General features: G+C 42.7%; 2 protein-coding genes across 2 annotated transcripts in view; one reads left to right on the top strand and one right to left on the bottom strand.

Moving 5' to 3' along the window:
• Window positions 1-1,843: 1,843 nt before the first annotated feature.
• NDUFC1 (NADH:ubiquinone oxidoreductase subunit C1) lies at window positions 1,844-4,556 on the bottom strand. Its single transcript, XM_037397610.1, has 4 exons — window positions 4,451-4,556; window positions 3,614-3,717; window positions 2,743-2,825; window positions 1,844-1,999 (listed from the first exon to the last, which is right to left on the bottom strand). Coding segments are annotated over exons 1-4 (249 nt in total). The 5' UTR covers window positions 4,512-4,556; the 3' UTR covers window positions 1,844-1,998.
• A 617-nt stretch (window positions 4,557-5,173) lies between these two features.
• NAA15 (N-alpha-acetyltransferase 15, NatA auxiliary subunit) overlaps window positions 5,174-25,842 on the top strand; it is a 42,596-nt gene continuing 21,927 nt past the window's right edge. Inside the window, exons 1-6 of the mRNA XM_037397572.1 lie at window positions 5,174-5,389; window positions 18,803-18,887; window positions 19,766-19,870; window positions 20,586-20,743; window positions 23,174-23,308; window positions 23,479-23,632. Of these exons, the coding sequence (XP_037253469.1) occupies window positions 5,336-5,389; window positions 18,803-18,887; window positions 19,766-19,870; window positions 20,586-20,743; window positions 23,174-23,308; window positions 23,479-23,632 (691 nt within the window). The 5' untranslated portion in view covers window positions 5,174-5,335. The remainder of the gene's footprint in view (window positions 5,390-18,802; window positions 18,888-19,765; window positions 19,871-20,585; window positions 20,744-23,173; window positions 23,309-23,478; window positions 23,633-25,842) is intronic.

Genomic DNA, 25,842 nt, shown 5'->3' with positions numbered 1-25,842 from the left:
CGCGGCGGGGCGGGGCCAGCGTCAGCTCCGCCCCGCCTCCAGCCCCGCCCCGCCGCACCTGGCGTCGCTGCCGGGCTCGGCCGAGGCGGCGGCGGCGGCGGGGAAGCCCCTTCCCGGGGCGCTGCCGCGCCGCGCCGCGCCGGCGGGGATATGAACTACTCGAACAGCCCGCGCCAGCGGGAGCGGCTGAACACTCACATGCGCCAGAGTGAGAGGGAGGATACAAGTCGTTGCATTCACCAAGGTGCGGGGGAAGGTAGCGAGGAACATACTGCTGTTTCACTGAAACAGCCTCTGAGAGAGTTCCTTTGCTAACAATGCCCGCGGAAAAAAAATCGGGAGAAATAACTGACGTCCACAGCAAAGGGCAGCGGGGTTAAACAGTAGGGCAAGCGAGCTCGGCGCTGGCAGCAGCACGCTTGTGGAAGTAACTCAGCGCTGCGGGGTCACGTTAGCTGAAGCCACAGGCCCCTCGAGGTCGGAGCTCGGCAGCTGCCCTGCGGCCTTGGACTGTTGCCCCATTACTCATCCCTTCTCCACGCATAGCCCTGGTGCCCTCAGTGATTCTTTAATGCCATTTTCTGCCGATTATCTTTATCCCATTCTTCCACCCTTTGTCCTTGACTGACCTTGACACCTGCGACTCCGCCGGTGCAGTCCCACCACTGAGGCTGCAGGTACCTTTCAGGCACCGCAGTGAGCGATTCCAGAAACACCGGCGGGGTAAGGCCAGCCCTTCCTCTGCCACACAGCCCCGAGCCTCGGGTAAAGCACCGCACACCCTCCTCTACCGCCCCAAACAGCCAGCACAGCCCCCTCAGCTGCCCGCTGCGGCACCTCCACGGAACAGATCCTTGGGGGACAGCAGTGCATGGCTTCATCTATGACAGGGGTCCTCAAACTTTTTAAACAGGGGGCCGGTGCGCGGATTAGGTGGTTCCCCCACCCAAACCCCTGGCGGGGAGGGCCTGGGGGGGTGTCTGTAAATACTGCGGGCCAGACTAAGGACCCAAGGGGGCTGTATCGGGCCCGCGGGCTGTAGTTTGAGGACCCCTGATCTATGAGAAGCCTCAGAGAGCTGCAAGACAGAAAAGCAGCTGTGCCCAAGAGGACCTAGCTAAGAGCCACTGAGGAAGGGACAGACTGACAAGCTGCAGGTGAGTTAAACAGTCTCCCAGATCCAAGACTGGGCTTTCATCCTTGCTTTTTGACAATACAGAGTATGTTTCCGCTTTGCATGCAGAAGCAAAAGCAAAGCAAACTTCCTGGCAAGGACAAATAATAAAAACCCACACAGTATTCAAAGGTCAGCCACCTCTGATTTTTGTTGTCTCTGACAAAAGCTTCGTTTCTGCTCTAGGGAAAGAAAAAGCCAATCCAGATTACAGAGGACTTAAGAACAGCAGCACTCAAGGAACTAGCTCAAGCTTGCAAACAGATGTGTAACTTTCATTATGGCATCTCTAAGTCACTAGGTCAAGCTTTGAAAATCTACCCAGCCAAGACCGAGCTGAAAGACGCTGCTTTGATGTGTGAAGTAGCAAACACACATTTTGGCATTTGTACAGATTAGTTTCATTAGGTTTCCCATAAATCCCGTTCTTATATATTCACTTATTGCTTATGTTATAAATTTAGCAATGAAAATTATGGCAGGGCAAAAGTACACTTAACTTCTGGAGGAACATTTGCTGAACTTCCTCTGAACTGATGTCTAATTTTGTAATATACCTTCCAGAATAACAAAGAGAGTTTTGAAAATAACATTGATAAACTATGAAACAGAAATGCCACATAAAACAATTTCAAGACCAGCAGAATGAAATATACACGGCAAGGGAAGTCTTCATAAGTTTCTTCCATACTCCATAATTTATTTCTTAATTCTGCACATGAAATGTATGAGCGTAAGTATTGAGATACTTTTTACTTCTGCTGTGCTCATTTATTTGTAGGACAACTGCTGATCACGTTACTTCTTAGTGAGCATACCGTCAACCTAAGAAAGAAGGGGAGGGGAAATATCTTAGCGACACAAAAATAGAAGCAAAGAATATCGTTCGAAACATCTCACAACATACTGTATTTTTAGCTGGAGAGGAGTATTTATGGGAAAAATGACCACAGCACTACAAGTTCTTCTATACCTAGTATAATCAGTTCTTCCATGTGACATATTAACGGCTCTGAGACTTTAATTCCCAATAGACTTTTTAACTGGTAGAAACAATTATGTCTTTTACATTGAAAAGGACAATGACCACATACAATCTGCACCATAATGCAGGTCTACAGGCTTTGACTTTCTATCATTCTTATGTGTAATGTACAAGTGAAACTGAAAAAAACGTTTCCCACTGTAGACCTGTTAAAATAAAAGAGAGGCAAAGACAAGCTATTTTTAGTGAGCTCGATATCCTTGCCACTAAAGCACTTGTAAGGTATTCTCTTTGCGACCTAAATTTATTATAGGCACTGTAAGATATATGGTTATTTTCCAAAAGTTTGCATATCCAATACAGAAAGCTGGCAGTGAATATGCACACAAATGAATATATGAAAATACAGATCAGTCACCTTATCACTTTAAAACTAGGAATAAGTTAGAAGAAAAGCAAAACCCAATAAGTATAAAGGAAAATAGTACAGGAAGAAGGTAAGTCAGTCCGGTATCTTGATTGCTAACAGAAATCAAAGATGTGCAGAATTTATATTCAGCTAAGTAAAAAGCACCATACTTACTACGAACATCCTGTACACTTGTGTTGTCTCTCTGCTTTTCTTCTCTCATATTCCATTACATCTTCATTATGCTGCTTGAAAAGCTATAAAACAGCAGTATACGATAAACAGCTAAACAACACACAACTGGAACCAGAGAACAGAGACCTCGACAGCATATAAAATTCCTGTTACCAGAATGCAAACCAGTTTGTAATGGGGACAATACAGAGTAAATTATCTGTAAATTACTAACTGCACAGTGAGGCATTTATTCCACACCTTTCTCAAACATCTTCTGCGGGGTGACTGAATGGGGGGAGGTCCCTACTGTCAATCAATCCACCCCACTCTGAAAAGTGCTGTCATCATGGGAGTGCTGCTTATCCTGCACATATCTTCATGGGAGCTACGACACCCTGCTTACTTTATCAACATTGAGCCTGTTAGCTCTCTGAAACAGGAAACATCTTACATCTGCATTTTGCTTTGGAAAAGGGGGTCTTAATAGACTACAGCTGAAAGATGAGAAGACATTGCATTAGTAGTCTGACAAACACAACTTTATTGAGGCATATTGCTACGTCTTTTTTAAGATCCATGGGGGAATACAACATTAAAGCCTTAAACCAACAGGCTTGAGGAATTAATTCATCTGATGTGGCCATTTTAAGTTTGCAACACAGAGAAGTTTGGTAAGTTGTTCATTTTTATGAAGAAAAATGCAACAGAGATTTGGGGAAACATAATTAATCAATATATTGTGCTTCAATCTTGATACCTGCTGTGACAATCCGTTATCCCAATCAGCTAAGTAGCTTGTAGTCATTGCCTTCAGATCACTATGGTCTGGGAATAGTTAAGTTCAACAAACCCAAATGAAAACACTTACAAGAGCCCACAAGGCAGCACTGGTGCTAAAAGCCAAGCCAACTCCAAACCAGTTTGGTTGGTCATAATTACGTCTTTTTGCAACAAACGCAGAACGAGTAAAAGCTAAAAAGGAAGATTACAAATGTGTTAATGTTTCTCAGGTTTAGACTACCAAGTCCATTACTAACACTCACACAATCAAGGGGGGAGAGAAGCAAACCACAACAAAAAAATACAAACACATCCAATTAATTTTGTGTAAGTGGTCCCTACGACACTGTTAATAGCTCACCCATTTGTGAGCACCATGAACTCCCTGATCAGAGGAGGCAAGTGGGGATGGGGAGCAGTTCAAAGCAGCGCCCTTCGCCTTCCCTTGGGCCACAAGAGTCATACCCTACTGCATCTTTTGTTTGCGCTTCATCTTTTTTAGGGTGTCCCCGGCAAAAGCTTCATCCCCAGGCGCTTCCCGCGGCCTGCCCCACCGGGAGGGCACCGGCACAGCCTCCCTAAAGAGCTGCGACGGGGAACGGGCGAGCCTGCTCTCAGCCTGGAAGCAGCACTAACTTCAAACCGAAATAAATAGATTAATTTAAAACAGAGTGGTTGGGAATTAAAAAGAAAAAAATTAGAAAAAGGAAAATTGCACCGCGGCTTGCTTTAAGCACAGCCACGAAGAGGGGCGCTAGACCCAAGGAGAACGAGGCCGGCCCCGACCGACACTCAGGTCAACGGGCAGGCCCCAAGGCACCGACACGGCCCAGTAACGCGCCGAGCCCTCGGGGCAGACCCCCCCGCCTAAAGCAAGAGCGGGCTCCCCGCCGCCCCGAGCCACGGCGGGCTGGGCCCCGCTCACCGAGCCTCGGCGGCCCCGCCGCCAACCGCAACCGCTCCGCCGCCCGCAGCGCCGCCGCCATCTTGTCAGCCCGGCCTGGCCCCGCCCCCGCGGGCGGGGCCGCCCCGGCGCCCCGCGGACGAGCTGTCCCGCACGAGGCCGGGCGCCTGCCGCGCTGCCCCCCCCCCCGCCCTTAACGGCGCTCGCTGTCGGTACAGAGCCAGAGCCGGTCCCCGCCCCGCCGGCCCCCGCAGCCCGTCCCTTCCGCGCCCGCAACGTCGCGGGCAGAGCGGGGCGCGCGCCGCTCGTCGGGGCTCCCGCGGGCCCCGCCGGGAGAACCAATGCCCGCGCCGCGCGGGCGGCGGGCTGAGGCGCGAGCGGCTGGCCCCGCGCCGGGGCACGCCCGGCCCGCGCTGAGCCGGGACCCCACGGGCTGACTCGGGCCCCACCGACCCGGGCCCGCGCCGACCGGCTCGGGCCCCGCCCCGGCGCACCTGGCCCGGGCGGTGCCGGCGCGGGGTCGCGGCGCATGCGCGCGGGCCGCCGTGACCCGGCTGGGGAAGCCGCGGCGGTGGCCATTTTGGCGGCGCCTCGCTCCGGCCTGCTCAGTTACCACGTGAGCCGCCGCCCGGGGCTCGGCGCGGGGCAGCCCGGCGCGCAGACGGCGGCGGCCGGGAGGGGCCGGGCCCGCAGCCGGCGAGAGCGCGGCGGTTTGAAGGAGGGAGGGCGGGCGGGGGGTGGGTGGGGAGGGAGGCGGCGGTAGCGGCGGCCAGAGTCCGGTGGGGAGCCTCCCGGCAGCGGCGCCCGAGCAGCGGGGACGGGACGCAGTCCGCCCGCCCACCCCCCCCTCCCCGGAGCCCCTCGGCGGCGCCGGAGCCAGCGGCGGGAGCGGGAGCGGCGGGGAGGATGCCGTCGGTGAGCCTGCCGCCCAAGGAGAACGCGCTCTTCAAGCGCATCCTGGTGAGTGGCGGGGCGGCAGGCCCGGGCTCGGCCGCGGCGGGCCGCGGGCGGGGCGGGGGGGGGGGGAGCGGCGGTCCGTGGCCCGGCTCGTCCCCTGGGCTGGTGGCGAGCGGAGCCCCGGCGCCACCGCCCCGGCCCTGACGGCCGCCGGCTCCTTCCTGCCGGGCCGAAGGGCGCCTGTCACCCGCGCCCTGTCCCGCCCGGGCGCGGCCCCGCGGGGCCGGGGCAGCAGCGGGGGCGGCCGCCCCTCCGAGCTCGCCCACCCGGGGGGTGACCCGGGAGGTGACCCGTGTCCCAGCGCTGGCGGCGGCGGGACGCTCCAGCGGCTCCGTGAGAATACCCCCGCGGTGCTCCACTCACGGGCATGCCGCCTGCAGCTGCCCTCTGTTTTTTTTTATTTATTTTTTATTTGATTTTTTCTAGTAATCCAGATTTTTGGTGTAGATAGGGGCCAGATTTGTTGGTCGGTGGGGAAGATGGCTTTCAAAGGAGGAAGCGGAGCAGGATGAAGGTTTTGAAGTCCTCCCGAAGTTTTAACTTGTAGCTAACTCCCGTTAAAGTTTGACAAATCGATTTTTCTGGGCGGCAGCTGGCATGTGGATGCGGGAAACTGCGGTGGGATTTGGTCATTAAACCTGGTTTTTAGGATGCGATTGTTAAGAGTACAGTCCAAATACCACTGAAGTGTAACAGAGCTGCGCACGTCTGAAGGAACTTGTTCCAGCTTTGGTGCAGGTGTTGTGGGAACCTTGTCTTACCAAGGTCCTGGGCCGAGTGGAAAACAACAGAGTTATATTAGTGAATAAATTCAGCGGGTTGATTTAGAAAATTCTGTTATCTGGGTCAAGCGCTATGTTGTTTTCTCTCAAAAAAGTCAGTTTTGTCTAAAAATCCCATGTCCTCTTCCAAAGAGGCTTAGGCTGCTATATTGGATTGTTCCCAAGATCAGAAGCAAGAAGGGTACTGCAGTCCTCTTGGAGTAAGAGCAGGCTTACTGCTCTGTAAACCGCTGCCACTTAAGGGGGGGGAGTGTGTGCAATCTTCAGTCACTTGCTTTTTCAGAATATTTTGTGAAAATGAAATAAATCTGTAGAACCAGAAATCCACAGACCAGTCATCTCATGACACATGCAGTCTCGTTTAGGGTTACAAAGTAGGTACAAGGAGCTGTAAAGCTTATTTTCCTTGGAAAGACTCGGTCCTGCTTGGGAGTTGGTGTGGCCTTGTTCTAAGTGTGTAATTTTTAATGTGTTGGGAGCTGCAAAAGCGGTAGCCTTGTTGCTCACTCGCCCACCTTCCCCTGCATTGAGGATGGCTTGTGCAGTTCCCAGACAGACTGAATCAAGGAGCCTGTCTGTGTCTAAAACTTTTGGGGGTTATGGGGTTTTTTTGGGGTGGTTTTTTATTTGGGGTTTTTTTTTTTTCCTGGGCTTGATGCATGACTGTCTGAGTACTTGTATGGATGGCTGGAAAAAGGGAAGAACAAGAGTTTATTTGGAGAAAATGCTGGCTCAGCACATGCAAGTTGGGTAAAGCTTTGTGATTTGGTTCAGGTCAGAAAAGAGAAAGGTGTGCTCCAGTCCAAGCAGATTTCTTAGACTGAAGCAATTTTTATTTTGTCCCTTTTGTTTTTTAAACTGAAATTCTTCAATACAGACACAGGAGTTTCAGAAACTGGGTAGGCTGAAAGTTACTGTGGCATTTTGGTGTTTTCCTGTTATCTTGCAGGGATGAGCCTGTGATATGTAGTTTAGTGTTAAGACTGCCCTGCGATTAGAAAAGCCTTAAAGCTGGTTTTCATCACACTGGAAATTTGGCTAATGAACCACTTCTCAGCCTTGTTATGGATAATGACCCAACTTTGTGAAGTTTTGATTACGTATTTGGCTTGAATTAGCGAGATGTACATTACTTCCATACTCCTATGCTTTTACTCCACCTCTCTCTTCCTGCAGCCTCGCCAGTCTACACCTTCTTTTCAGGAGAGTGTAACCCTTCGTTATGCCATATCCCCTGCTGCGTCTTCCTCTGGCCCATGAGTGGTTTAACAGCAGCAAGAGGAGCTTGAGTCTGCCTGGGCATCTGGCTCCCTGACAGGACCCCTGAGCCCCTGAGCAGCTAACAAGGTGGTCTGATTGTCTGGCCCTGGGTTGGCACATGCTGTCTTCTGGCTGGGGTGGACCATGGAGGAGTTCTGTTGAGTGTGCCTGGATGAGATTTTTTTTTTTTTTTTTTTTCCCCCAGCAGATGTTTTGAGAACCAGCCCAAGTGGTATCAAAAGGATGCATTACCCTTCAAATAGATAATTGCTGTGACACAGGCTGTTTACAGAAATAGAAAATCATTCTGATTTTTGTGGAGGTAGTAAACACAGGAGTGAAGTAGGCAGCAGCCTTGTATTTTTGTAGGTGAAGCAGAAAACAAAGAAAAAATGTTGATTTTGTGTGTGTTTTAAGTTTCTGAGGCCTCAATTCTTTGCCATTTTTAAGAAGTATGCCTGTAACACAAACATTAAGGTCTACACCAAGCTGCCTAGCTTTCCATAGCAAAAGGCAATAATAACTTAACAGAGTTTGTTTGTTTGTCGTGTAGTAAGCATCTTACATGATCAGTAAATTTCTTTTGTGTATGGGTTTGCGTGCAAGCCAGCATTTCCACTTAACTGACAAATTCTGAGTTCAGAAGCGTGTGCGCTTTGTCTTTGCATGTTGCAACACACTGACTAACCTCTCTAGTCACTTTGCAGGTATGTGGAGGTTCCAATAGAAATGTTTTTCCAGTTGAAAGGCATTTGACAGTATAGTGTTCCTGTAGTACAAAGGGAACAGGATCTGCATAATTAGAATTAAGAAACCCCACAAAACAACAACAACCCACAGGATTATTGATCGTTGTTCTGCTTAAACTTGCACTTCAGTTAAAAAGAAAGTTTCTAGTTTATATTGCTTAAAGTTTTAACTATTTACTGTTAAGTCTGCAGGTAGATATTCCTGTTCTTCTGCTCAAACATTCTGTGGAGTTTAGGAGGAAAGTAGATCTCTACATTTTTTCTTTTGGTTTTTGATCCATTTGAACATTTAAAATTAATTGAGTGTGTATCATTATTTTGGACACACATCATCTCTAGGAAGTCCTGAGATTACTCAAGAATTCAGGCAGAGGCAGAGGAAAGGGTAGAATAGCAAACGCAGGAGTTGAAGGGATTGAGAAGTTGACTCTTTGGTACCCAGGAGGCTGGATGCAGTATGAAGTAATGGAAAAAGTGGTTTACTCCATCCCCCCCACCCCCCTTACTAGCAAGTATAAAACTAGTAGTTGTAGGACTGTCTGATTATGTTTGTAAATTAAATATAACCGATGAATGTTCCTGGCATGTTGCCAAATCATTCAGCCACTTATCTAGTCAGGTACAATTTGTCAAATATGTTCAGGGTGTTTTTTTGGTTGGGTTCCTCCCCCCAATCCAAAAGACAATATTCAGTTAACTTTTGTTTGGATGTACAAGTTAAATACATTGAAAATGTATTGAACAAATGTAAAATACAAAGTTGCTAGAGGTGCCCTACATCATGTGGAAGAGTTTTCCAGTTCCTCTAAACAGCAGAGAATAAAGTTCTTGGCGTCATGATGGTCTGGCAGAGTAAGTGGTGCAAATAGTTCTCACGATAGCTAGTGGGCTTAGCCTCTAGCTGAATATGGTTTAAGCAGGGAGGAAAGAAGTCCAAGTATTTAAGAAGCGAGGCATATTTTATGATGCAGACAAACAATTCAAGTGAGGAACTGTGTGTGTTCAGGCCGTGTTGAGGTAGTTTTGCTGATTTATAACTGGTATATACTGTAGAAGTAGCATCCTGGAGAAGCAAGGTGCCATGCTGGTCTGGGCTTGTGTATATTACATTGTATGCTCATCAGAGTTTCTCTGCTCAGGACTGGTGATTCTGTGGTCTTCATGATGTCTGGAGAGCCGTACATCTTACATCTCTGGATCAGTTACCTTATGTGCTGGGCAGGCTTAATTGGGTATGGCCAGAACCAGTGTCCTCCAGTGGGGCATTACAGTAACCAAGGTGTCTGCTGCAGGAGGAGGGGGCTTTGAATTTAGCCTTTTGGTGGTCATTTCTACAGTAATGCTGCTGTGCTTGAGGGTTTTTGTCTTTGAACGGTCTTCTTTCCATGCTGGCTTTGACAAGCATTCTACCAAAAGATACAGGAACTTCCTGATGATAAAAAAGCCTGTTGAACAGCGTCTCTTCAATGTCTTTGCTGTAAATATGCCAAGTCCCTCCTGCTGGGCCGTCTTCCTGTTTCTTCATTCCAGAATCTGTTCCCTGTCCCTCCACTTCCAAACTAGACAGACCTGTGCTTCTCCTTCACTAATACTTTTGCCAGCACCAGTTCTTTTAAAAATAATGATCTGTCTCGGAGAAGTTCAGGTGCTGACTTTAAGTTTGCTGAGGTGACAGATTTTGAAATCTCTTAATTGATCTTGGTTCAAGATTAAAGACTGATTTCCAGAACTTCACTTTTATCAGTAACCAAGTAAATTAGCACATTTTGTATGCAATCATTGTTGCATTTGCATGACTGTACAGTAATCAAGTATGCTCACCACTGGAGTTTCACCACATACTATCTCATCTGAAACACGGAATTACTAGGAAGGCTTTTCCAGTATCTTTGCTGCTGAGATGTCAGTCATTTGTTTCTTCCTTTGCCAAAAGGAATACATCACTTGGCTTTGCCAGAAGTAGTAGAAAAAAAATTATGTCTTGGTTTAAACATTGGAATGGAAGTAAAGAACAGACCTGCTGCTTTAAGCAGAGTCACCGTTCTTGTTTTTCAGAAATACTTCTCAAACTTGTTAAAGAAAGAAATTACTGTTTGAGACTCTAGGATACTATGAAGGAATTGCTTGAGCAATACTTGCTGTTACTGAAGCCTCTTCACCAAATTAGGGCATTTGTTGTCGTTGAGGCTGTCAGAAATTGTAGAAAGAGGATTCCCTGTTGTAAATTACAGAGGAGCAACATAATTTTGTTCATTAGCTGTTTCAGTTAATAAAGTATTTTCGTAACAGAAATGCATCCTAATTTCTTCAGTTGGAAGATCATAGCCAGTCTTACCTATAGGTACTCTCAGCTAAACCCGAAGTGGGGTAGTGGGGTTTGTAATGATCTGAAACTAACCTTATTTGGGGAAATAGACTTAATCCATCCAGTACCCTTTATTTTGGTTAGAATTTGATCAAGTTGTGTTTATTCCTGTTTTTCAAAGGGTTTTTTTGGGGTTGTTTTTTTTTTTAATGAGTGTTTGCTGGTTGCAATTGCTGGGCATCTCAGGTTTAAATCTCTTCATCCACAGCAGCACTGGGTCAATGCATCAAGAGTGGTGATAAGGAGTTACGTCCTTTCTGATTTTTCTTATAAGGCATTTGGAGAAAATGAACAATTATTCATTGCCACCCGTTAAAACTGAGATCAGCGAGACTTGTTACAAGGATTTGTTTGCTTCTATGATACTACGCAATCAGGTTAGCAAGCCTTGTAATGTTGAAGAACAACCTTTCTTATCTTACTAGCAACATTTAACTATTTCGCAACAGCTCAATGCTACAAGACAACATCTCACATACCTCAGAGCTAAGGGTGAAGAGTACTCTGGTCATATAATACATGGGTAGAAAATGTCAGTAGCCTTACCGCGTGTCTTGGGCTATGTTGTGTGATACAGCTGAGTTGGAGTGTCCGTGTAAATCCAGAAGAACCTATTGTGTAGGCTCCTTTAGCACTTTTCATGCCATATCTTGGAATTGATTTACTTAGTTGTTTCAGATGATCATGAAAAGCCAAATACATCCTATACAGACTGATCTTTTGTGAAGTACAGTCAGACTGATCTTTTGTGAAGTACAGTCAGTTTCATGCTAAATTCAGAGGTGAAGCCTGAACATAGGGTTCCCAGGGTAAGGCACAGAAGTCAGCTGATCTTAGTTGACGTGGCCAGATTCATGGTAATTCTCCCTAGGAAGGAGAGATTAAAGTAAGCAACTAGTGGCCAACAGAACTGATGTAGAATAATGAATTTTTCAGCAATAGCCTTGCTTCAGTGAGTGCAGATTTCTAGTTTTACTTCTGTAAGACCGGTAACTTATTTGTCAGCAGCCGTTCCCATACTGATTTCATCAAATACAGGAATTATTACATTATTAATAAAAAAATATTATTACTGCCTCAGTATTAAATGAAAAGACACAGATGTTTCTTACCTTCTTCCTAACTAATTTCAGTTTGAACTTGTTCTGTTCCTCTGGTTATATTCTACCAAGCAATGCTAATTATGAAGGTATCTGTCACTTCTGAAAAAGTAAGGTGGGCTGTGCAGGAGGAGGGTTTCTTAGTCCCTTAAATTAGGCAATTGCTAAAGCTGTTTCTTATGAAGATCAGTTCTGTTCATTAACACTGCAGAGCAATGGAAGAGGATTGGTTTCAATCTGACAGCAAAAGAATTTCTGCAAGTTTGCCCAAGTTTTAGGCATTAATGTATCTGTAAGTTTTGTTTTGGCGGGAGGTGGTGGTGGTGTTCAGTCCTTGGGTTTATACATCTTCTATTTGTCATGGAACTGAATCAGTGTGGTGGAAGCTTTCGCCTAGAGCTGTTGAGCTGTTTGACATGGTTAGTGCTCAAAAGACCCACTAATTCAAGGTGAGTAGTTTGATATGGCTAGTGCTCAAAAGACCCACTAATTCATGAGTAGTTGCTCTTAATGCTTCCAGCTTTCAGAATCTTCTTTACTACATTTAGCTTGAATTAGTGCCACCTTAGAGACTTGACCTGATCAAGTCTAGCTGTAGAGAGAGTAACTGCTGGAAAGCAGCCTTGAGCTGTGCAGTGCTTGGACTTAGTATCTTTTGAGTTGCTGCATCTGAACTGTGCTGGAAGAAATGGATAGCATCTGAGTGGCGGACATGCATATCGTGCGTTGTAAGCGCACACCTTGGCTAATGCAAAGACCAGCTACACTAATGCTTTCTGCTGCCAAAGGTCTTGGCATTGTAGTTGCCAACATTGCTATGTGATGCTGCAAGCGTACGTGTTCATGGCTGCTACTGGGAGAAACTGTGGAGTCTGCTAAGGAGCACATCCCTGTACTGTAGTTGAAAGGATTTGTCCACCTTGGTTCTCCTCAAGCCTCACAAACCCTCAGGGGAGAGGATGGCAGAGCGTGGAATCCCTGAACTGTTCTGGTAGAGCAACCCATCATCCTTTCTCCTGGGGACTTCCAGGTGCAAGTAATACATTTGCCTGTGCCCATGTATATTATCAGTTGTCCTGTCTGGTGACTCTTGTGTATGCTGGGGAATAGTCTGCAGTGTATTGCCTCTTACGATAACATGGGCCGTGTCTCCTGCTGAGGAAGAGGAGCTGAGCACATTGGATTGGTGATGAGAAGTTTTAAGTTTGCATCTTCACTGTCTCTTGTGGCTGAATCCAGTTTTGGTACTCGTTTGGTGAAGAAAATCGCATTCTTTGGCTAGGCCATCATAGCGTTGACTAAATTAGGATGTTTGCTTTAATGAAAGGAGTTACAGTCACTGAGAATGGATTTCCGATGGGGTTTTTGGTGGTGTTTTGGCATTTGGGTTTTTTGTTGGTTTTGTTTGAGGGTTTTTTTAAAACAACTTGAATTTGCATTCATTTTAATGCCATTAATTTGCAGATACAGGAGTCTAAAAAATTGGTGTTGTGGGGGTTAAGTGTGACGTGGGAAAATGTCATCTTCAAAGAGAAAACAGTTAAAAGTTTTTCACACTGTGCTTTGTAAATTTCTGTCTCTTTTAATAAACTTTGTATGCTATTGTTCTGTTACTGTTCCAGTTCAAAGGGCATAATGATTGAGAATGTGATCCCATCCCACATGCCTGGGACTGATTTTTTACTCTCACCCCATTCTTGTAACTAGCTGTGCTCCTCCAAGTAAGAATAAAAAGCAAGCAGTCACTTAACACCCCAGTGTTCCCATTTGTGAGCTTGGGGAGCAAATGGTACCTTTTTTGCTTTGGAAAAACTTCTAGTTTTGCATGCGTCCGGCTAAGAAGACAAAAGGCAGGTTCTCCTGTATGATGTTCTCCTATGACTATCTTCAGCTTGCTCATGAGATGCTTTTGGGTCTGCTTCTCACCTGTTTAATCAGCTGCAAAATCCATCCTGGATGGACTTTCATGAGACTTTTTTTTTTTTACTACTGCAAAGCAGTTTTGAAATGCTCTTGAACGTTAGATTGGATATACGCATCTTCTCAAGTGCCCTTCTAGAAAGGGAGTTTTCTGCTTTCTGTGTCATGATCTAGGTGATTCTTTGCTTAGGTTAAGTTAAGTCATACCTGGTGGCAGTGTAGATTCACTGGGCTATGAAGCTTCTGGTAAGACTGATGGTAACTCCTGGCATTGTGCTTAGATCTGTTGTTAACTGTTGATGTTACTGAACATCCAGAACACTTCAGTGTCTACTTGTAGTGATTATAAAATGTCTTACAAATAGCAAATTTAAGTTGGGATGGCTATTAAGTATTTACTTGAGTTACTAAATGCTTGCAGGACAGGAAGACTGCTTTGTGATAAAAAGAAATTGCACTTCTGGAAGTGAATATGTGCAAAATATTTCATGTGTAATGGCAGAATCTGGTTTGCCGTGTGCTGTGTATTTGATGCTGAGATGCATACCTGCATGTCAAAATACTGCACTTGACTATTATCCTTGCTTTTTAGTTGAAAACATATGTACTTGACCATTAAAATCTGTGTTTTGAGAGAGGAGGAATATGTCAGAGGTAAAATGTGCTGCTTGCTTACAGGTAGCAATGAATTAGAGCCTACTTCTCTACATTGCAAACTTACGACCGTCAAATTTCTAAAATGCATTTGTGAAGATGTATTTGCTTATGCAATATATAAAGAAAGCAATGCTGAATTAAGTTTGGGTGAAAAGTCATCTCTGCTATTGTCAGCAGCCCTTAGGAATGCAACTATAATCAGTAGCATGGCCCTTGCATATAACCTTGCAGGTAACCAGAGTAGTTGTTTAAGAATCAAGTCAGTCTTATTTGCTAGCCATAGGTTTGGTAACGAGGTTTAGAAAGTAGGTGCACTAGAGGGGGAAGATTCAAAACTGGATTATCTGTGGCAAGGGGGGAACAAACTCCATCTAGCAGTTAGCTGTCTAGACATAAGTAAGCCATAAATAGTGAAATCTTTTCACCTTTCTTTATGGCAGCCATCAAGGAAGAAATGCAGCGGAATTCACTCGCACTTGGCATGCTGAGCCATGTGTAAGACATCTGCTGGCCAAAGACTGATTTTGTGCAGATGCCCTAATACAGTGAAGGCATCCAAACACCAGCACGTGAGCCTTCTTTCCGCCTCAGACTTCAGTTTCTAGAGAATATGGTCTAGCTGTGTTCCTTACAATCGCAGTCTAGTAATCACCATGTATACAAATCCATTGAATAAATACTTTGGAGGCGGGGAGAGCTGTGCAAATGCAAGTTCTCTCCTACCTGCTATAGTCTTGCATGATTTTGAAGGAGTCTGACTCTGTCTGCTTCATCTTATTAATTCTTTGTAGAATTGCATTGGAGCAGGTGCTATTTCCTTGCTATAAATACGGAAAATGAGTTAGAGTATAAAAATAGTTTTGGTGTGTTTGGAGTAGGTTGTAAGTCTAGCCATGACATGTATAGAAAAGCTTGTTAGATATTTTAAAAATCTGGTAATTTACTAAAGGAAAAGCTTTGAAGGGCAGCAAATGTGTAATAGATATTAAGTGCTGATAGAGAGCTACGTTCTTTTGTTTTAAAGCATTAACCTTACTTTTTTAGAAGTTTAGCTTTTATGTTTTTTCGTTGCATGATGTCACAAACCATAGCTGGAGCACTTGTCTGTCAAGCGTCACAAGAAGGCTCTTACTGCTGGCTTTGGAAGTGTATATATGCAAGAATTCAGCTTGGAGGAGGCAACCACACTTTTGTAGCGGTCTCTGCAACGGAGAAGTATGTTACTTCTGCAGAACAGCTGTCCCAAAGTAAGGGTCGGAGGCCTGGGAATGACTACTACAAGCTGTTCATCTGGGAGGAAACAAACTACCCAGATGAAGACCATTTCTGCTTCCAGCAGCGTCCCAAGAATACTTGAGATGTCACCATTCCTACTTGTTAATATTTTTTTTAATTACTGGTTCTTTTTTCTCCTCTTACTCAGAAACTACTGATTCCCTTAGGGAATTTTTCTCCCAGGCTGTGTATTATTCATGCTCATCTTTACTTGTGTTATTCTTTCTGTTCCTCCTTTCCCCTTTTTGGTATCTACTGTCTCCTTTTTCTTAAATTTTTTTTTTTCTTTTGTGTTTCTGCTCCTTGAAGCCACAGTTTCACCAAGGTTTGTACCACCCATGGTGGCATGTGCTGCATTCCTGACTTCCTTCTCTGTCGTACACACATTTATTTAAGGTTGTTAGTCCGTAACCTCTTTGGAGAAGGAGATAAGTATATATGCATGGCTTCAAGTAGTAAAATCTTAGCGAGGTGGTTGGACCTGCTTTGATGAAACAATCTCTTTTCTGAAAGAGGATGAAGCATGACCTCATTTTCATTTGTTCCCTTCCTTTCACTGTCAAAATAATACAGTGTACATAGAATACATACATAGAATAGAGAAACTTATAAAATGACACAATTTGAAATGGTTCCATTAATAGAATGAAGTAGGCTTGAAGTATTAATCTGAAAGGCTGGAGAAATTCTTCAACTTGTCTTGATGGGAAAACGCCTGAAAATGGAGAGCTGATACTTTGCTGGGGATTATGTGCAGCTATGGCTGGTTCTTTATTTGGTACTTCAGGCGATACACGTACACGATCAGTTCCTGATAATTTATTGGTCCTACCCAGTGTCGTCTGGGTTGATGAGAACCTTTCTGTAGACATAAGTGGGTATAAACTTATAAACTTTTCCTCCCTGCAGCCTAAAGGGAGAACTTGTTACAATTCTGGGTGAGTTTAATAATGCAAGGTACTTTTACTCTGTGAAAAATCTATGTGCAAATTTTCCTGTGCTTAGCATATATATACCATCCTGGCTGAGTTTCCTTAAACTTCAAGGTGAAAGGCTGGTTGTTACAGTATGTAAAATGGAACTGTTTAGAGATAAGATTTCATAGAATCGTAGATAGCCAGCATCAGAGCAGCTGTACTTAAAGGCAAATTGCAAAACCCCTAAGTACCCCTTCTCCTTGTGGCAGTGCCTTGGTTCGACTCGAGACGTGTTCTTAAGTTCCTGCGGCTGCACCACTTTTGTGACAGGTTTTGCTGCTTTCACAACTACCTAGGTGGGAGCAAATGGAGGTTCTGCTTTCAGGGAGGAGGCCTGGGTGGTAACTTTTATGACTGATGATTTCAATTAAAAAAAAGCTTGACCCTGTTGTGTTGTCACCTGTAAGCTCTGTCAGCTGTGGCCAGTGGCTGATTAAAGTGACTCAGCCAGCTACTTGAAAGCAGGTAATGACTAAAAGGTGTGAATAATAACCAGTGAAGTTTAATAAAAATACAAAAAAAAAAAAAAAAGCCTACACAGATTTCCTCTTACCTAACCCTTAATCTTCCTTTGGCTAGGTGGTTGCCCTGCCAACTTTTCCTGTCCTTGCTGACAGAGGGTGTTGTCTTTTGGAAGTGTTCAAAGTCAGAGTTGGATAGGGCTTTGAGCAACCTGATGTAGTGAAAGATGTCCCTGCCTGTGGCGGGGACATTGGACTAGATGATCTTTGAAGTTTCCTTCCAGTCCAGACCATTCTGTCGCTCTTTTGTTGATACATTCCTCTTTGAGTCAGTCTTGCTTTGGATGCTCTCTCTGGGCATCTTCCTTTTTCTCCTCTTCTTTACTTTTCCCATTATTTCCTTTCTCCAAAAGTTGGCAGCAGGGTAGGGGGAGCAAGATCCTTGGTTTGTGATGCCTCTTGGTCTTTAGCGTTGATACTTCAGTGCCTAGCAAATAATACATCCACATAGTGGTATACCAGTTTTTTACACCTTTGAAGTTTATTGTTGGTGTTTCCATCTGTGCTTCGGAAGAGAAAACCGGATGCTGAACAGCACCTTTTGTGATGCAAAAGCAATGTAAAGCAGAGAAGTTGAGGTAGATAAGCCATTTCTTTTTTGAGCATTTCGATAATATCCATGTAACCTTTTAAATTTTTATTCTTAGGATTTTCTGCTTGATGACCTGACCTGTTGGGTCTGCCTCTCCGGACTTTTTTTTGATGGAAATGCTTGGAGAAAAAATGGTGTCAATACGTGCTTATTAATGCTCTTGCGTAGTTACTTTGGAGCAGTGAGGAAAGGTGGAATCCTGAACTATGACTGACTTAGGAGGACTTGAAAACTTGTCCACTGTACCTAGTTTTACACTCCTGTCAGCCGTGCTGCCACCAGAACTGCGCAACTGGAGTCAGTGAGGACCTGTTACGGAGTCAGTTACCATAGGATTTGGGTCTGTGCTCAAGCAATGTGTGTTTCTTGATTCTTAGACTCAAGTTGGGGCATTGGTATCACAGTAAAATGAAAACGAAGAATTTCCTAGGATTTGCTTAAGTGACTTAAAGCATATGAATTGGTGTTTACAACATTACTTCTTCCTCCTTTGGCTTCAATTTAAAGATTAGCACGGGGAGTGGATTAACAGAAGTAAAATACTAAAACTGGTTTTAAAAGTTCGTTCTGTGTGCCATTTTGCATTGTCATCTTGTGTAACAAAATGACTCAAACACAGGTCAATCATTACAGCTGGATATAATAAAACTGTAGAGGAGTGTTTTTAATTTCCAGAATGGCAAGATAATGTTAGTATATCCCAGTTTTGAAAGTTTGGATGTGTATGAGAGATGTGGTATTCAAATTGATAGTAAGAAGTTGCTTTCAGAGATAGTTTAAGCCAAGTTCCGATTTCAAATTTTTTTCTCGCTTGTATGGTTGTTGGAGGTTATCTCGTGGTATTTCTCTGAGAGATAGTTGAGCCAAAGTGAGTTGAATGCTCACCAAAATATGTTATGACATGAGGTTTGCTTTTATGTTATTGGAAACTTGAATCTTTGTAGGCACTTAACACTTCCTGTGGCATCTTAGCCAAGGAATTGCTGTATGATAATGATCTTCAGTTATACATTTAAGTTCGTGTTCTTACTAACATATGCTTCTTTTTTTCAGGGCATGTGAAGTATTTTTAATGTCAGGAAGCACATTAAACAGGGTTAACTAAAATATTAGTACATTTTCTGAAAGGCCTAGGTGCACTGATGCCTAATTTTGGGGGTGCAGAAATAATTTCACTTTAAATTGTTTTAATAAATGTATTCTGCTTTTCTTCAACAGAGGTGTTACGAACATAAGCAGTATAGAAATGGTCTGAAGTTCTGTAAACAGATCCTTTCTAACCCAAAGTTTGCGGAACATGGAGGTAAGTTTTTAAAAATGGCATGTGCTCTTTCCCCCTATGCTTTAGGGTGGGGTAAGTCTTATATTTATAGCATTTTATAGTTAACCTTTTGCGTTTAAAGCAGTAAGGGCATCCAGGAACATGCGCCATGTTAAGCAGTTATCGTTGCTAAGATTTGTAATTTTAAAGACTGGTCTTACCAGTAGTCATAGCTTACCATTCTTTATCTTTGTGCTGCAAGTCTAGTATTCATCATAGCACAGTGCATGTTTCTTAATACAAGTATGTATTGCTTAAATGACTTTTCAGGGGAAATTGTTATTCACTCATGTAGATGTGAAAGACAAAAGGAAGAGATTGGTTATTGTTCAGCACTGTATGCCAGTCAGGTCTGTGGCCTGCTACTTTTTCTGAAGGAATAGCCTTACTATAAAAGAAGAAAAAGATGTTTGGTTCTTAATACTGAGTTGAGAGTTTCTTTCTGCTGTCCAGAAATTTTCTTTTTCCTTTGCCAACTAATTTGGCATGGGTGGATGTGTGGAAGTCTGTGTTGTGAGTAAATACTTTAGTTATAATGCTTCTTTGCAGAGGAGGAAAAATGAAAACACTCTTCAAGATATTTGTAGACCAGACAGTTTTTAAGTGCCTTTAAAGTAAAATGCTGCTTCACATTTTGGTGGAAGTGATGCATAGATTTTATTGTTGTAGGTGATGTACTTAAGTGAATGATCTGCCAGTATAGTTTTCCATGTGAAAAAAGAATGCAAAATCTTGGTGCTGATAACTGAGTCTAAATTTGCATTTCTACTGTATTTAGAGTTGCTATATTAAGCTTAAAACCCTATGGAAATGACTGATACTTATTTAATATTATTATTATTATTATTATTATTTGTTAGAGACCTTGGCAATGAAAGGACTAACATTGAACTGTCTAGGGAAGAAAGAGGAAGCTTATGAACTTGTGCGTAGAGGCCTAAGGAATGACTTGAAGAGCCATGTCTGTATCCTTTTTGAAACAGCTTTCTTTTGTGAATGGAAAACGGTTTATTTCTACAACTACTTGATTTATAGAATAGCAACAGAAGCTAGTACCATTAGGCTTCAAACTGTAAGTTCAGAATTTCAAATTTTGTTTCCAATACATCGCACTTTGTCTACCCTATCCAAAGGGCAGATGGTTTGCAGTTACCCTTGCAGTCACAGTTGGTTCAAATACTACTCTGTCATGTTCCAAGTACTTTTTTATCATTAAGCTGCAACTCTAAACTGGTGGTGGGCTGAACTAGGCATTTTAAGTGTGTGATTTGCTTTAAAAACATCAGTAGTTGCCACTACATTGATAAGGACTTGTCATATACTTAGAATGCAGAAAGTGCAAGCACTTCAGTTGTCTAATATAAAATCTTATTCAAAAATGTGTTCGAGTAAGCCTGATAGTCTTTTCAGAGAACCTATTACTTTATTTCTTCCCCTAGTACATGAAACTACAGTTTAGAGCATCTTATATGTAACCTGTACATACAATGGGCAAGCAGTTCTCTGTCTTCAGTTTGCAGCTGGTTTTTACACAGCTAAAGAAGAGAATTGTAATGATTATAATGTTACTGTCCATTTCTAAAATGGCTTAAGAGCTTTTCAACAATTGCTCTCTGTGCTGTGTTGGGTCTTAATTTCTCCCTGCTCAAATTCAATAGAATCTTTAACAGAGTTTTCCAGGTTGGCATGTCTATGGCCTTCTTCAGAGGTCAGACAAGAAGTATGACGAAGCTATCAAATGCTATAGGAATGCACTGAAATGGGACAAAGACAATCTTCAAATCTTGAGAGATCTTTCTCTGCTGCAGATTCAAATGAGGGATCTTGAAGGTTACAGGGTAAGTACACATACTGCATTTATTATAAACTTCTAGGGAACTGCAGCAAAGGTGACACATTGTTCAGTGATGCTTCCAAAAACAATACAGTTAGATCCAGTGTTAAAACTGCTACCCAGTACTTTATGGCAGTAAAAGCAGATGTGCCACTGAGCAATTTCTGTACATTACACTGATTTAATGGCACATTAAATGATTCTTTTTCTGCTCAGTGCAGAATTGTTTGCTTTTCTTTTATGCTGTATAATCCAGCTGTAGATGTTCCCCAGTCTTTATTTTTCTGGAAGCATTCCTGCAGGTAAAAGGCAATGTGTTCAGATGATGACTGTTACTCAGGCAAAGGAGTTTCTATTTTTTTAATAACTTTTTACAATATATCCTTCCTCCCTTAAATCGGTGACCACCGGTGTTCTCTTGGCAGTGGGTAACAATGCAAAACAAATGGTATGCTGCATGGAACATCATATTTTGCTTCCCAGCCAACCTGGGCATTAGTGACAGCTCCTTTGGGTCCAGATCTTTCCCTGCATTTCCCGCCATTTCCAGTGTAAGATTGTGGATCGGAAGTCTTGAATATTCCTCTTTTCTTGATTTAATACTCAGAATGTTTAGGTTACTGTATTGTTTTTTTTCTGTTTATTTTTTTAGTAAAGCTGAACACAGTTTGGTGACTCAGATTGGAACCCTCTTTCTGCCTGTTAATGCAGCACCCAGTTACTTGCTGCCTTGCCTCAATTGTAAAGAACAATACAGACTTTCTGTTGTCTTCTCTACAAATGCTGCTCCTAATGTAGTTTTATTTTTTTTCTGTTGTCTTGAATTGTGAGCTGATGTCTAGTTAGACAATACCTTTATTTCTTAAAAAACTAGCAGCTTCTGTTTAGTTTGCATGTTGCAGAAATGCTCGTGTCGTTCAGGCTTAAGTCATAGTTGCTGCCTGTGATCCGTGTATGGCTCAGGATTAGACAGAACAATGACTATAGAAGACGTGTTTGTTACCTACTTTGCCATCCAGAGAAAGATGACAATGCTCACCCTAAATATTTATAATTCAAACATTAATCGGGGGGGAAAAACCCCCTTAGATCATCCTAAATTACATTTTTTGTGCCTGCAAACTTGTTTGTTTTTCAGCTGATGTAGTCTGCTGTAGTAAGATACTCCTTTTCCCTGCAAAAATAAATGTTTGATTTTTTTACTTCAGAGACCTTGGATGATGAGTTAAGTCAGGTTTTCATCTTTTCAGGTTTTCCTTGCACCTTTAAAGTTGTGGTCATTAAAGCACATTAGTTGATGTCTTCATTGATTATTTCCTTTTCAAATAAGGGTAATATTAGTGTGCCAAGAACACATTTTGTTCTCAAGAGCCGTGTGGAACCATCCGCTAACATAGGTCCTCAGTGAACTTATTCCTGAGTTAGGACATTTCTTAATCACAGGTTTTTTTCATATTAGTAATTTAGAAATTTGACTCTTCTTGCTGAGACAAGACAACCAAAACTTAGCATAGGTGCCAAAATTAATTTACAAATGTACTTTCTTTTAGCCTCTGAATAAATGTGAGTACAGATGCATAATTGTTAAACACACAAGGAACACATAGTTATAGAATGCATTAAGGATTGAATGTTAACATGGCAGTTTCTGAAGAATGTGAATTTACTCTCAAAACTGGGAATAAGGTTGTGAGTGGGTGGTTTTCCTTTGCTTTAACTTCTACCCTCTCCTAATTTATAATATTTTTAGTCATCTTCATTCTAGTCCAACTGCTGCAACTAGTTTTAGTTTTTTGTTAACCCCTACTTCTGACTGGGCTTTTTTAGTAGGCAGTAATGATTTTTTTTCCTTTTTTTTTTTTAATTACTTGAAGATGCCTTTCAGAAGCCTGTAACAAAACAAGCAATAACTTTTCCATCAGATTAAACCAGCATGATACCAAGCAAATCTGTTTCATCTTCCAGCTGTAATTATCATCTTGCCAAAGAACAGGGATGCACTTGCGTGACCTACTTCACCTAACAACTCTTGTAATGATTTAATACATATGTACTTTCAAGGTGGATTTGAAACACCAGGGTATAGTTAATGTTCCTGCAACTCAAACCAAAGTATCCTTAATTGCATCCTGTTCATAAGCAGTAATACAGGAAAAGCACGTGCCATACATCAACAAAGTTAGTCTGACTTATAAGTATTCGATTGGACCTGATGTGTTTTGTGTGATGGTTTTTTATTCAGTCGAGACCATCATAGTGTTTTAAAGGTTATTCTTTTTTTTGTGGTTCACAAAAAAACAATTTGCACATAAAAAAACTTACTTTTGGTGACATTCCTGAAATATTAAAGAGTACTGAAGACAGAATGTTGCCTAATGGATTCTACAAAGCATTAGAATAAAGTCAAGAAAACTAGTAGCTACTTTTTTTGCAGGAAACAAGATACCAGTTGCTTCAGCTTCGACCTGCACAGCGAGCATCATGGATTGGTTATGCTATTGCTTACCATCTGCTGGAAGACTATGAAATGGCAGCAAAAATTTTAGAGGAATTTAGGAAGACACAGCAGGTAAGAGGGTAACATGAAATTCCTCTGCGGATGGCTGCGTAAGCTAAAAATAAAACTTTGCTTCCTTTCATATTGTGAAAACTTTATGCTGTTCCTTTAGCTAAATGAATTAAATCCCAAATGCGTCCTAGAAGGCTGAACTTTCTCATGTGTCTTGTTTTCCTATCTAGACATCACCTGATAAAGTGGACTATGAGTACAGTGAACTGCTGCTGTATCAAAATCAAGTCCTCCGGGAGGCAGGACTATATAAAGAAGCCTTGGAGCATCTTTGTACTTATGAAAAGCAGATCTGTGATAAACTGGCTGTCGAAGAAACTAAAGGTCATTTCTTTTTGAAGATATATTTAAATGTATAGTATACAATGGAATGCCTGTACTGTCAGCTTTTCCCATCTTTTGGAACTTTGATTTGGTTTTGTTTAATTCTGCTGAGGTAAAGGGCTGCTTGCCTTGCAGCTCTTTGGTCCCCATCATACTCTTCTTCCAGGCTGATAAGACGTCAGCAGAGTACAGACGTACTGTTCTGAAACTTTTGAGCTGATGAGCGTTTCAGACAGATGATCCTGAATTGATGTCCTGAAATTCTGTTTGGGTAATGTACCTGGACCCGTGCTATTACAGCCTTAATAGTGGTCCTGACAGGGAGACCGCTTGCCTGAAGGGGCAGAATAATCTTTGGCAAAGTATAAGGCTCGTAATTGCACTCGGTCACTCTTGGCGTGTACGGAAATAGGCTTTTTAGCTGGGTAACCCAACACAGGCTTTTGTATTGTAATCCTGGTGTATGATATCGTAGCAGAGCAATATAATACTCTATCTTATATTCCATAGCTGGAATTGAACGGTGATGGAAGTTCATTCTTACGGTTCTGTTAACAGGTGCACTTTTTTTAAAAGTATGCTTTCTTCCTCCTCTGCTTCATGCTTGTACAGTCCTTCTGTGAAACTTCCAATCTATTGAAGGTACTGTTTGTTCACGGCCCACACTGGAACCTATTTGGATGATTGCTTGAAGCAAAGAGAAGTTCATTTTTACTCTATAATATTATTCATGTAGGTGTTGTAGCTAGCTCCCTATTTCTGCTAACGATAATCTCACTGTCTTGCAAAAAGAACCTAGGAATAGAATAGTGACAGTATTATGGAAGGTGTGTGGTACTTCCTCAAGATTGCAGACACCTCTCTACAGTTGCTGAATATGTTATTTGGTTTGCATATAAATGGAAATGAATGTAGAGATTACAGTATCACAGACCATTTTTTAGAAATAGTAGCAGGAGTTTTGGTTAAGAACATACTATTTGTTCTTAAGTTCTTGATAAAAGTCTGAGGCTCATACTGAAATAGGATTTTGAAACAGGACTTAAAAAAAAAAAACAAACAAAACAAGCCACACCACAAAACCCCAAACCAACACAAAACCTTCTAGCAAGTTACCAGAAAAAAGGGATGGAAATACTCCTTGCAGTGTCTGCACTTTCAACGGGGTGTAATGGATTCATTTTTTGGGACACAGCTACTTCTGTGTTGTTTGGTCTAGCTTTGTTGCTGTGCATACTACAGCAAAGCATGCTAATAAATGAGTGTTGTCTACAGATTTTAAGTGCATGTGCAAAAGCCTTTGTGGATGAAGTACAACTGCGAAACACTGATAATAGTGTTGGCATTTGCCACCATTATATAAAAATTGTAACTTTCACCTCGGAGAAAGAATTTAGGTTTATTTTCCAGATTCGGTCTTGTTCTCAGTGAGTGAACTACTGATGTTTTCCGTAGCACTAGATACCGCATGTAGTCCTCAAGTTCCCCTATCTATGGGGAGCAGCATCGCTTGACAGAATTATGTGACATAGGGAAGAAGAGAGGTAATGCTGACAAGCGTTTTCCTCTTGAAATTGGATGAGAAAATCTTACCTTAATCTGGAATGACATTGTGTGACCTCTGGTGTGTAATCTTGTAGGTGCCTATTTGTATTTGCTGATAGCAAAGCTTTGTAAAATACGGTTTCCCGTTGTGAAATTGGAAATTGACTTTTGTTTCAACTACAGCACCAGCAAAGATGCTCTATACAGTTGTTAGATCTAGACTTTATTTTAACGTGTGTCTTGTAATGAGGTATCATTAAAAGGAAACTTGCTTGCAGAATCTTGAGAATTCAGTAATCAGATCAATGTCTTGATTTCAAACACTGAAGTTAAGTTTTATGAAATACTAGACCGAAGAGCCATTCTTTTATGGGCCTCTCTGCAATTTTCAGTTTGGTTTTCAAGATGCTATATACATGAAATACCACGTACTGCTTTTAGTTGCCTTCTGTAGTAAAAACTGCACTTAAAAGTAACCCATCACTTCAGGAAGTGAGAAAAAAACCCACGTGCATCTGGCTTTTAACATTAAACTTTCAAGTAAGTTTCAAGAATTACTGGCTGAGTTGCAGAATTGTACCATAATTGTAAAAGCATATACGTCAGCTAGTCTGTGATGCCACTATGATCATTTTTTGTAAGAAATTAGAATCTACGTTGGGTTA

This window comes from Falco rusticolus, chromosome 1 (assembly GCF_015220075.1).
Source record: "Falco rusticolus isolate bFalRus1 chromosome 1, bFalRus1.pri, whole genome shotgun sequence".
NCBI lineage: Eukaryota > Metazoa > Chordata > Aves > Falconiformes > Falconidae > Falco > Falco rusticolus.
Note: the sequence above shows the minus strand (reverse complement) of the source record. Positions and strands in the feature narration are given on the sequence as shown.